Raw genomic sequence first — 12102 nt, 5'->3', positions numbered from 1 at the left:
CCTTTATTTGCCCTACAGATCAGATGTGAGGGACTGCAGCCGCTCTCCCTGTGCTTTTCCTGATGGTGCTGGAGGGCTGGGATGGCACGGGCTTCCCGTTGGGAATTCTGCATCCGTGTGTTAAAACACGCGGTGGGCGGGTCAGGTGGAAGAACAGAGGTGCTGGGTTTCCACAAAAGGAAAACACCAAGGATGGGGGCACTGCAACCCAAAGGAAACCTGGGCTGTGGCGTCCTCAACCCCCGTGGCTGCTGGAAAACCTTGATAATGGCAATTAACAACCTGTTCTGTGGGAGCAGCTGCTGCAAGCCAAAGGAAACCTGGGCTGTGGTGCCTTGAATCCCGGTGGCCGTTGGCAAACCTTAAGATAATGGTAATTAACACCCTGTTCTGTGGGAGAGCCCGCTGCCGTTCATCTCCTCGGGTTCCAGTTGCTCCCAGGTGAAATACTTGGCTATGAGGACACTATCGCCCCAGACGCTGTGGGAATATAAAAGAGAATAAACAAAAGCCCTCACGCGAAGGTCCCTCCCTGCTGCTGCTCTGAGGGGTTGGGCGAGCGGGGCCCCGGCCCTGCAGCACTTCCCGGGCCGTCTCTCCTCACCGGCGTCCTGGCCCCCCACCCGCCTCGCGGGGTTCCTAATAAAACCTTCCAATAAAGGGACATTTGATAATTTCTGTGTTTTCCCGGGTGTTTTTCACGTCGAAGGGGACGCGGGGGCGATACCCGGGGGTCCTCCCGCCGCCACCGCCGCCTTCCCACCGTGCCCCGCGCGCCATGGCCGCCCCGGAAGTGGCGGGCGGTCGCCATGGCAACCCCGGCCCGCCGCGGCCATGGCGGAGCCACCGGACGCCTCGGTGAGGGGCGAGAGCCGAGAGCCTGCCGGGGGCTGGGGGCGAGAGGGGACCGGCGGGTCTGGGGGGCGAGCGGAGGTGGAGGGAGGTGAGGGGCGGCGGCGGCGGGAGGTGCTTTTAAGAGCGAGTTTTTAGTCTTTGCATACTTGGTATGAAAAACATGAGGGAAATTCAGCCTTTATTGAAGTAATTAATATTAGCGGTTAGCAGGTGCTGGAGCGTGTCAGCGAAGGGTAGGGGAGCTGGGGAAGGGGCTGGGGGAGCGGCGGCTCAGGGAGCTGGGGGTGTTCAGCTGGAGAAGAGAAGCTCCAGGGAGACCTGAGAGCCCCTTCCAGAGCCTAAAGGGGCTCCAAGAGAACTGGAGAGGGACTGGAGACAAGGGATGGAGGGACAGGATGAGGGAGAATGGCTTCCCACTGTTGGAGGGCAGGGTTAGATGGGACATTGGGAAAGAACTGGGAGGGTGAGGAGGCCCTGGCACAGGTTGCCCAGAGAAGCTGTGGCTGCCCCATCCCTGGAAGTGTCCAAGGCAAGGTTGGATGGGGCTTGGAGCAACCTGGGCTGGTGGAAGGTGTCCCTGCCCATGGCAGGGGAGTGGGACTTGATCACCTCTAAGGTCTCTTCTAACCCAAACCACTCCACGATTTTCTGTTGTTTGTGTTTTTTGTTTTTGTTTTTGTTTTTTGTGGTGTTTTGTTGGGTTTTTTTTGTTTGTTTGTTTTTTGGTTGTTTTTTTTTTTATACTGGAGGGTGGTTGCTGTGAATTCGCCCAGGCCTGGGTCGTTCAGTGTATTTAGGAATGATCTGCACAAAAGCCTGACTAGAAAGTAACTCAGCTGAGGAGGAAATATGAAGAACTGCAGGGAAGTCTCAGCAGTGCTGAGTGAGAGGACTTAGAATTGGATTGGTGTGTGCAGATTTAAAAAACCAAAATTGTTAACAGATAAAAAATGTGAGGGGTTTTTGCTGGTTATTGCTGCTGAGGAATGAGTTCTTGGCTTTGGGGAATTGTGTGAAAATATCAATTCAGTTTTTCACAATCAGCAAAATGAATAAAATTTTAGAAACTAGTGAGAAACAGGAAGAAGTAAACAGTAATAAAAAAAGGAAGAACCTTTCTTAGGTTATTTTGCATGTCTCAGGTACTGTACTCAGCATCTCTGATCCTCCCCATCTCCAGTAAAAAATGACACAATTAGAAAACATTCCCAAAACATCGCAAGGAACAAGGATTGTCTGAATCTGTGCTTTAAAAGATTGTTTATTAAGGAGAGGGGAGGTGACACAGGTGTATGAAATCCTGTGTTGTCTCCGGGGAAGAGGAGTAAGGAGTGTTTCTTCCCCAAAAATTGAAGTAAAAACTAAAATGCTTCCCTGTGTAATCCTGTTTCTCTTCTGGGAAGGCTGGATTTTTTGATGCAAAGTAAGAAAATGGTAAAAAATGCATTTATCTTCCACGGCCTGGGAGCTCTGGGCAGTGTTTGCAGGTCAAGGTTTGCTGCCCTCACCTGCTGTGGGCTCGGGGGGTTCCCCAGGACCAGCTCTGCTCTAATTACCTTCATAAATATTTTACAATAAATGGGGGGTTTTTGCTTATTTTCTATGTGAGTTCTAATTAGCATCTCAAATGCTTGGGTGGTGTTCTTTTGAGAGGTGATGCTGCCTTTCCAGGATGCTGATGGACAGCAGTGAACCCACGGGAGGGGAATGAGCTGCACAATGAGGGGCTCAATCTACCCACGGAACAGAACTCTCAGCCTTGCCTGGCAGGGCAGAGTTTGTCCAGCAGCAATGCTGCTATTTTTGTGCTCTCTTTTGGGATTTGCCAGTTGTCCTTTCTGATTATTCTCTGGAGCAGAGCTCCAGGAGACCTTGCCTGGTGTATTTACTGCTCCTGTTTCCTGTCTTTCCAGGTTTCCTCGTTGCCGGCGGCTAAAGGAGCTCCGAAACCCCGGCCTAAGAAAGGTTGGTTTGAAGATATGATTGTGTTTCTTGGGCAGGTTGGTTTTAAGATTTCTTTTACAGTGTGTGCAGCTGTCTAGGAGGAAATAAATGTCCTCTGGGAAAAGAGCAGACTGTCTAGACTGCAGTTTGCTGAATACCAATATTTTCCTAGGGTCTCTGTGAGCTCAGTGCTGTTCCTGGCTGATTTAGTGCACCCACAGCCTGCATCGTGTTTGCTTATAATCTATGAGAGTATCTTTTTATAGTGTACTTACTTGTTGGGCTGCTAATGAGTTTGATACTCATTTATCTTCTCTAATAACAACAGGAGTTTGTTCAGTTTGGGTTCTTCAGGATGATGTCTTGCTGTGGAAATTATCTTAGGAAGCTGACATTGTGTCCTTTGGGTTTTTTATGTCACATTTGCCAAGATTTGAAGTTGTGACTGGGTTTAATTATTGTTTGTTTGCTTTTGGCTTTGTTGGTTTTTTTCATGTTGAAAATGAGTTAATTCAACTGGTTTGAAATCTTGGTTGAATCTGAACTGGAACAGGAACAATGTCAGCTATTGGTTCAAAAGACCTGACCAAATCCTGCTGGTTTGTGATGGATCTGGTCAATCCTGCAGCACAGTTTGGTGCTGGAGCCCCTCCTTTCCCCCCTTCCCTGGTTCCTGTGACGTGACTTGTCCCGGTGCACGCCAGGAGTGTTTCCTTCCCTGTGGCTCTGGGCTGTGCTCCCCTTCCCTGCACACACCTGGGCCCTGCAGAGCTTCTGTGCCTACCTAAGCTGAGCTCTGGGCTGGTTTTTAATTGATTTTCCTTTCTCAGGTGTCCAGAGGGCACTTATGAGGAGTATATGCTCCCAGTGCCAATCAGAAGCTCCCTTTTCCATTCCATCTGTGCCATTCAGGAAAGCTCAGTCAGGGAGCTCAGTCCTTTGCCCTGATGTGCCTGTCAGAGCACACTTTGGGAGGAAATCTTCCCTATTCCCTGAGATGCAGACTGCCATGGGATAATCTGGCATCCAAAAGGAGCTTGTTTGGCAGCTGGGCACTGCACTGACACTTCTGCCTAAAGGTGGAGTTGTTCCTCTTGCATGTAGGCCCTGGGAAGCTGGAAAAGACACTTTGCTTTTGTTTTGGGGAGCTCAGGCTCCCTGAATTCCTGGCAGCAGAATTCCAGCCCTTGAACAGAGTGTGGCTTTTCTGGAGATGGGGTTTGAGGTCTCAGCACAAGCCCAGGCCCCTTTGGGACATTGCCCAGAGCTGCTTTGGGCCTGTATGCAAACAAAAATAACGCCCAAAGGTATTTTATCGTGGCTATCAAGTCCTTTAGAGCAAGGATTGCTCTGAAATGACTCTAAATGAAATGACTCTAAATTGGTCACTTTGAACCAGTTATTGCGACTTGCACTGAGGCAGTTCAGCTTCTTAGGGAGATGGTTCATCTCCAGCCTTCTCTGTGATGGTGATGGTTCTGATCTCACCCTCCATATCCCTCACCTTGTTCTGCCTCCTGCAAGTCCCATCTATTTGTGGCTCTGGATCTCCCTTTTGTGCTACACAACCCTTGGTTCCAAGGAAACTGGGGTGAAATACAAAAGTCATCCAGCCTGTGACTTTTGTAATTCTCTTTTCTGTCTCTTCAGGTAAATTGAGGCATCTCCAGGGCCTGGCGCACCTCGGGTCGCCCACACTGACACTCCTTGGAAGCCTTTGGGCTTTGCCTTTTAATATTTGACTTTAGTTCAGCAGGGAAAGCTGATTTGAGCTGCTTGATGGTTAATCTCTGGGAAATGAGGGCAGCAAAAAGATTTGTACTAGGAGTGATGTAACAGTGTCCTGTGTGCGTGGGTGAGGGGCTGGGGGCATGGAAGAGAGGAGGAGGGAGAGCCAGGGGATGCTGTATATGTTTTTGTGGAATTTGGCAGGAAAGAATAGCATCCTTTTTCCCATGACAGTGGGGTTTTTTAAATAGGATTTTCCTAGAACATCTTAATTAAATATCTCCTCCTATTTTAGTTTGGCTGAGGAGAATTACGGTGAACTTTAAGGAGCCAAGGCTCCAGCAGTGCTGTTTGAGCAGGAGAGTGCTGCTAAACTTACTTTAAACTGACATTTTTAAACACTGAATGGCCACTTTCTGTTGCAGCAATTTGCCTTTTTGTATTTGCATTGTGTTTTCAAGCAGGATAAACTCCAGTATCAGTGTCTTCTGAACCCAATATTCATGCAACCAGGTCTGAAATGCAGAGACCACGTGGGATAACGTGGTTGCCTGTGGGCAGTTTGGTGTGGGTGAAATTTGTGCTCACGTGGGGCACTAACTCTGGCTGTGGTTGTACACAGGGGTGGCAGAGTGTGACCAAGTCAGGGCTGAAGCCCTGTTTTAACCATCCCAGTGCTGCTCTCAGCCTGTAACAGCTTGTCTGTGTCCTGTATGGGGTAGGAGTGAGGTATTAAATGTGTGTTTCTGAGAATGGGATCTCAAAGTCGCCAGAAATAATTGGAATGACAAAAGACACACATAGGTTTTGTTGCTTTAACCAGAAAAACACATTTTCACCGATGCAGGTGAGAATATGTTGAATATTGTTGAACCTGAGTGGAGCAGCTTCCCCTCACTGTTCCTTGCTTTCTCTCTGTGATCCTACCTGTGAGCCAGGGAAAAATGGAAACCTAGAGCCAGTGTTTAACAACCTGTTTTTGTAACTCTTAATAACTTTGAGTTGGGAGGCAGAATTTGCTCTCAAAGTGGCTGAACCGTCATGTGGCTGCTGGGCTGGGAAAGCCCAGAAGGTTGAGATTTGGGAGGGTCTGCCTGGCAGGCAGGTCAGCCCAGAGGGAGGAGAGTGAGTGTTCAGGGAGGTTGAGGGGGGCCTGAAGGTTGTGGAGCAGACTGTGGTGGCAGGAGGTGCTGGGTTTGGGATCTCTCCGTCCCACCCTCTGAGTTAATGGGACCGGCGATGCCCCCTCGGAGTGTCCTGTGGTGACAGTGATTGCTCAGCAGGGTGACACAGGAGCAGCAAACCCCATTCATTAGTTTGTCCTTTCCTCCCCACGGGGAGAGCTGCTCCCAGAATCAATTCCATTGTTGCTCCATCAGCATCCATAACTCTGCCTGCGTTGATATTTTGTCCCGAGGCAACTGAGGGGAATAAAGGGAGCTTTGTTCCTTGGAGCAATCTGGAGTTAATGTCAGCCTGCTGGGATGGGCTTTTAATCTCCCTCCTGCATTTGAAATCAATCAGATATTTTCCTGAATGCTTTGCTGGTTTGGAATTGAGATAGGCTGCCTCCCATCTTTCCACTTTCCTTTTCCCACACGGGCAAATCGAGTAATTTTATAGGAGCAGAGAAACACTTTGACCAGTTTGTATTGTTGATTTTTATGGAGCATCACTTGAATTTATTTCCCTTAATCACTGGAAAACATATTGAGAAAGTAAGTTCTGAGCTCATGTTTGCCCAATAACAGTTGAGAGGTTAATGGGGCAGTTTGAAATTCATTTGGATTTCTACATGAAGGTGAGACCTCAGAATTTGTGAGCTGCAGTGATGGTGTTTTAATGACAAGGTAGAACCCTAAATATATACACACTATAATAGATACACTGAAGCAAAATGGAACTCACCTGAATCGCTGGGAAGAACTTGGGATAGAAATCCATTAGGCTGTGAAGAAGGAGGATTCTGAATTGTCACCAACCACCTCCACATTTACCCAAGGAAGGGTCAGGTAGATAATTTTCAAAGTGAAAATCCTATAAAAGTATTAACAGGGATTAAGTGTTCTCCCAGGCCTGGGCATTGGGATATTTTTTTGGATGCTTTGTAGGTATGTTTTTTTCTAGGGTTTGAAGCAGGGAATTAACTGTGACCTTTGGCAAAGCGCTTTGGCTTTTGTTTCTTTCCATTTATCAACCACAAGCCTGGCCTAATATCCAGTGACAGGCTTTGGATGCTGCAGGCTTTTGGTTAACTAAACATTTGGAGACATGAAGTGAAAAATACCATGGAAATGGATACATTGCAATGCACTGCTTGGCCTGCTCGGGTAGTGAGGGATGTGGGCTCCTCCCTGAAGCCCAGGGGAGTCAGTGGGTTCCAGTAAAAACCAGTTGCCTGTTTGCTGGGCAGGAAACAAGCCTTTGGTGGGTAGTGACTCCTTGATGATAAACAATCTCTTGGATAATAAACAACGTTCAGATTATGAAGAAGTTGATAAGTGGCTTTTGATGAGCAACTGCTGCTCAGCCAGGTGAGCCAGTGGGGATCCCTCCTGCTCCTGCAGATATTCTGAGGGATTCTGTGAGTGTTTCAGTGGCTGGAGCACCCTGAACAGCAGGAGCTCTTGACCCTGAGGAGTCGACTCCGTGCACTTGCAGAGCTGATCGTTTCTGAATTCCTGATACATTTTCTTAAATCAATATAAATCCATTCTTTGAGCCAGCTTCAAAGCTGCCTTTGAACTTGTAAGAGTGAAGCTGCCTGAGCACTCCAGATAAAAACAACCCCCTTGAGTTAAATTAATTAATACTTCTAAGTGTTTCAGAAAGAGAGGCCTTGGTGGGAATGTTGTGGTTGGGAGGAGCCAGCACAGCCCCTTATCTGTCCATACCCACTCCTTTCCATCTGGCCACGTGCTAGCCAAGATCTTTTAGCCCATTTGAACCTCCAACCTTGTGGGAAGAAAATGGTTTCTAGCTAAGATAGATTAGTTGGTAATTACATCATTGTTTTATGTAAGAGACCTGGGTGTTTCCATCTCTCGGGGTAAGTGGGGAGTAGCTCTGTGTGTGCTGCTCAGGATGTGGCTGATCCAGCTGTTAGTTTGGAATAGTGAGATTAAAAAAATGGATTAGCATTAAATTGTGTAATATCCTTCACTTCATCCTCCTCTCCCTGAAATAACAGCCCAGTAATCCCTGCAGCGCAAAGAACTCGGCATATTTAAGTTGGAATGTGCCAGCACAGCTCTGCCCTCTTGTGTGTGTACAACATTAATATCTGTGCTGACAGCAGCAGGGAATCCTGTGCAGGCAGCACAGCAGGGAACACTTCAGTGCCAACTTTTAAATCAGGTAAATTCATTTTTCTGAAGTTTTTTGAAAGTCCTTGGTGCCAGGCAAGTCTCTTTGGATTTAAAGCCTTCAGCTCTGAGGTTGTTGCTGCGCTGCCTACAGATAAAATGGCATCTCCTGGTGTGAACTTAAAAATAATTCTATAGAAATAGTGACAAATTTAGGAAGGGTGGGATTCATCTTCCTGCACTGAGGTCTCTCTGATGTAGAACAAGTCTCAGCACATCACCTGTGCCCTGTGTTTAGTCAGTGCAAAGCCCATCTGATGCCATTCCCTGACCTCTCCCAGCCACATGCCTCGGGATGAATCCCTCCCCAGGGATGCCTGTTCTTCTCCTTTCCCTTGGATAAAACCTAAGGCAAGTCACTGGTTTTAATTTTCAGCCACTTAAAGGAGATGCATCTCACTCAGGAGCCAGAATTCCTGTTGTCTGTGCAACTCCAATTTGAGCCTCTGAGTTTTTGGTGACATAATCACCTGTTGGATTTAGCCCAGCTCTCCAGCAGGATCCGTGGCACGGGAATGATGGCACTTGCTGAACAAGGACCAGCTCACTGAGGGCTTTTTAAATGAAAGGTCTCCATTCACTCCTTCCAGGGCCTGTCCCCTTTCCCAGCAATGTTGCCAGCTGCAGAAGTCCTGGGATTTAGTCACTATTTTTTTATATTTCTCAACAATTTCACTCCCTACCTGACTGTGATTCATTTTCACCAGGCAGAGTGAGAATCCTGGTGTGCTCCTGGGATTGTGTAATTAAGACACTGTATTGTTAAGACACTCGAGCTGTAGGGCAGAGTGAAGGCAAGTAAGTGTTCATCCTGGGACACACGTCCCACCTGGAAAACGTCATCCTCAGGCAACAAGGCTGGAAGAACTCAAAAAAATGGGGTCTTGTTGTGGGAAGTGCCAAAATGTTTGCAAGACCAGCTCCTGTATTTTTTGTGTATCGATATTCTTGTTGCTCCACTGTGCTATTCTTTGGCAGTGGATGAGCTGAGGAGAGGTTCTAGGGGTTACTCCCTGTGGAGTGGGAAGCTTCAAAGACTGTTGTGGCTGGATTGTGGTCCTCTCCCTATTTTGCCTTTTAAGAGGAAAAGCTTTTGTTACAAATTCCCGATGTTGCTTTTAGTTTCAATTTCCATGTAAAGCACCTCATGCTGTAGACAGAGAAAAACTGAGCACGGGAATTAAAGCCAAAGGAAGGATTAGACTGGAAATCCCCAAACCACCGTGCTCCTGATGCTGGAATTAATGAGAAGCTGGTTATTTTGGGAATGCCTGCAGCCAGTTTGCAGGGGGAGTCGCTCCCATCCCAGCACCGCTGTGGGAGGAGCCAGTGAGGAGCCAGCAGGGAGCATCTCAGACCACCTCTGCTGTTTATGAGGCATCTTATTCCAAAGCCCTCTGCGAGGGTGTGCTCTGCCTCCCAAATTTGGGAACAGCAAACAGACACCTGGAATCCTGTCCTGCCTACAGGAGCTCAAGGCAGCAGGCAGGGAAAATGGTTTAAGAGTCAGGATGCCATGCCAGGGTTGGGTCCTTTGAGTACCTCCAGGTGCAGTGTCTGCATCCTCAGGGCCTTGGGAACTGTCCTGTAGAACAGGACCCCCTGGATTTGGGGGTTCTCCCTATTTTTTGTTTGTCCTCTGCTCAGAGCACGTCTCTGCTGAGCACTCATGGTCAAAACTGGCTTGAGCAAACAGACTTTTCACTTTTCATTTTTTAAGCAAAGAAGACCATACCTTTTCAAATTCCTTTTTTAAAGGACTGTTATTAAATTCCACCCCAGTGTTTGAATCAAATTCTAGACTTTCTGAATCAAGCAATATCAGCCTGAATCAAATTTTTGGTGGGGTAACGAGCAGGATACTGTACTTGTGCTAATGTGGGCAGGTCTCACCCCTTCCCAAATGGATTCAGGGTGGCAGTGGTGTCTCACCAGCCTCGTGCTGCTGACAGAGATTCCCCAGTATCCAAACTGGTTCTGTCACTGGGAACTTCACTGTGGCACTGGGAGGTCCGGGGGGATCAAAAGTGTGCATTTATTTACAGATCATCCCACTTCACCTGAAGGCTGAACTCCAGCAGCACACAGTAGAAGACAAATAATTGAATAAACGAATTCTATTAATAAGGCAAATTAACTGAATAATCACCGTAAGTATTTGTCTTGTAAAGGAAACCATTTTTATTTGGAGTAACCCAGAACTTTAAATGTCCTAAATCAGAAAACCCACTGAAATCTGAGCAAGCAACTCTAAGATTTATGCCGTTTTGAGTAACAAGAGAAAATGCCCCTTTTTTTCCTTTGCCCTGGTGTATAAATCAGCTTTAAGATACAATTTTCCATCTATCCTTGGCTAATTTTCCTGCAGGGGGAGGTGGAGAGTCAGAAATGGTGCTTTTTTTGTTGTTGTTGTTGTTTAAACTGCTGTTTTCCAGCCTGCTTCCAGCTTTCCCTGCGTCCTGGGGAGCTATTAATCCACGGGAGGCAGCTCCCAGGGATGAGTTACGGCCCCTCGCCAGCCCGGGCTGTGTCTGAGGGGTTTTATTAACCCCAGCCCACTGTAAATAACGAGCAATCAGCCGGCTTTAGGGCTTGATTTAAAGGTATTCCAGCAGCAATTTGCAAACGGGAAAACACAGAGAAAGGGATTAAGCAGCCAGCGGCTGTGGCAGAAGGCTGCTCCTTTTGTTGGTGGTGATTCCATCCATTTTAAAGGTATCTGTGCACACAAATAGCTGTGTTCTCACATGCATATTCACTCCGGGAGGTGAGTGAGATGCAGCTCCCAGAGCCTCCCCTGGGGGCCGGTTTTGGGGTTGTTTTTCCTTATTCCCGAGTTTTGAATACATTAGGGCTCCATTTTCAAGGATGGAGCTGGGCGTAGGAAGAGCAATGTTCCCGTGCTTCTTTCAAAGCTCTGATGTATTTATAATGCCACAGTCTGAGAGAAAGAGTCTGAGGAAGGAAGAGGATTTCTTGTTAAATTTGGCTGTGCTAGGAATTTGAATGATGCTCCTCTCACACCAAGGCAGTCTGGTAGTTTTAAATCTCAATTAAAAGATTGATATTAGAGCTTAAAAATTCTTTCTGTCCATTTTCATACCTTACTCTGGAAAACACGATTCCCTGGCGGTGCTGAGCTGTTCTGTAGAAGCCATTTGAGTTTGTACCTTGTTATTCTGATGTTGTTTTTGTTGAGAAGATGCTCATCCCTGTCCCTGGATTTACTCACGGTGCTGCAATTCCTGGCGTTGGCAGCTGGCGAAGCTCGAGGCAAAAAGGAGCCATGCACAGCTGGGCTCTTCCTCCCCATCCCAGTTCATTTAACATGGATGTGAGAGCACAGAGCTTCACTGTGGCTGCAGCCACAGCTATGCCCTGTGAGTGGGAATGATGGGAGTGCTGGCAGTGGAGCCAGCACACATCCCCAGGGAGCTGGGCTGGGAGTGAGGGATGGGGCGGTGGTCACTCTGGAGGGAATTCCATGGGCTGCCTCTCAGCTCTGGATGCTGCAGCGACAAGGGGGTTGTCTTCATGCTGTTGGGACTTTGCTGATGAGCCAGTGACTCGGATTACTTGAAAATGGGGAATGAATCTCCAGCCCAGTGCAGGTGCTGCGGGTTGGGACAGGCCTTGCCTGATGGTGGGAGCCGATCACTTCCATCCCTCCTGCCTTCACCACGGCCAGGCTTCCCACTGTGGCTTCTCTGGAGCAAGGTGTAATGGTTTCAAACTGACAGAGGGCAGGTTTGGATTGGATATTAGGAAGAAATTCTTCCCTGTGAGGATGGGAAGGCCCTGGCACAGGTTGTCCAGGGAAGCTGTGGCTGCCCCATCCCTGGAAGTGTCCAAGGCTGGGTTGGATGGGGCTTGGAGCAGCCTGGGCTAGTGGAAGGTGTCCCACCAGATGAGCTTTAAGGTCCCTTCCAACTCAAAACATTCTGGGATTCTAACATGGTCGTTATCAAATTCTTCTTCAGTGCAGCTCCCTAAATAGCAAAATGTCACAATAGAGACTTGAGTTGTGTCTTCTGTGTTTGTTAATTTTGAAAATACCTCTGTGCTTAGTGCTGTTTTACAACATGGAATTGGGCATTGGAATTTGAAAAGGGACAGTTGAGTCCTTTTGGATAACCCTTCCCATGTATGTGGTACCTACCACGATGGATCCAGACTGTGGCTCGAGAGGCTACTGCAGGATAAAAAAAAA

The 12102-nt window shown here is 47.8% G+C and overlaps 1 protein-coding gene across 1 annotated transcript in view; it reads left to right on the top strand.

Moving 5' to 3' along the window:
- The first annotated feature begins 784 nt into the window (after positions 1-784).
- BBS4 (Bardet-Biedl syndrome 4) overlaps positions 785-12102 on the top strand; it is a 35584-nt gene continuing 24266 nt past the window's right edge. The window contains exons 1-2 of the mRNA XM_050309472.1: positions 785-858; positions 2769-2820. Coding sequence (XP_050165429.1) covers positions 835-858; positions 2769-2820 — 76 coding nt within the window. The 5' untranslated portion in view covers positions 785-834. The remainder of the gene's footprint in view (positions 859-2768; positions 2821-12102) is intronic.

This window comes from Myiozetetes cayanensis, unplaced genomic scaffold, assembly GCF_022539395.1.
Source record: "Myiozetetes cayanensis isolate MyiCay16 unplaced genomic scaffold, myiCay2020 scf14, whole genome shotgun sequence".
NCBI classification, from domain to species: Eukaryota; Metazoa; Chordata; class Aves; order Passeriformes; family Tyrannidae; genus Myiozetetes; species Myiozetetes cayanensis.
The sequence above is the reverse complement of the archived record's forward strand: the minus strand, read 5'-3'. Positions and strand labels throughout refer to the sequence as shown.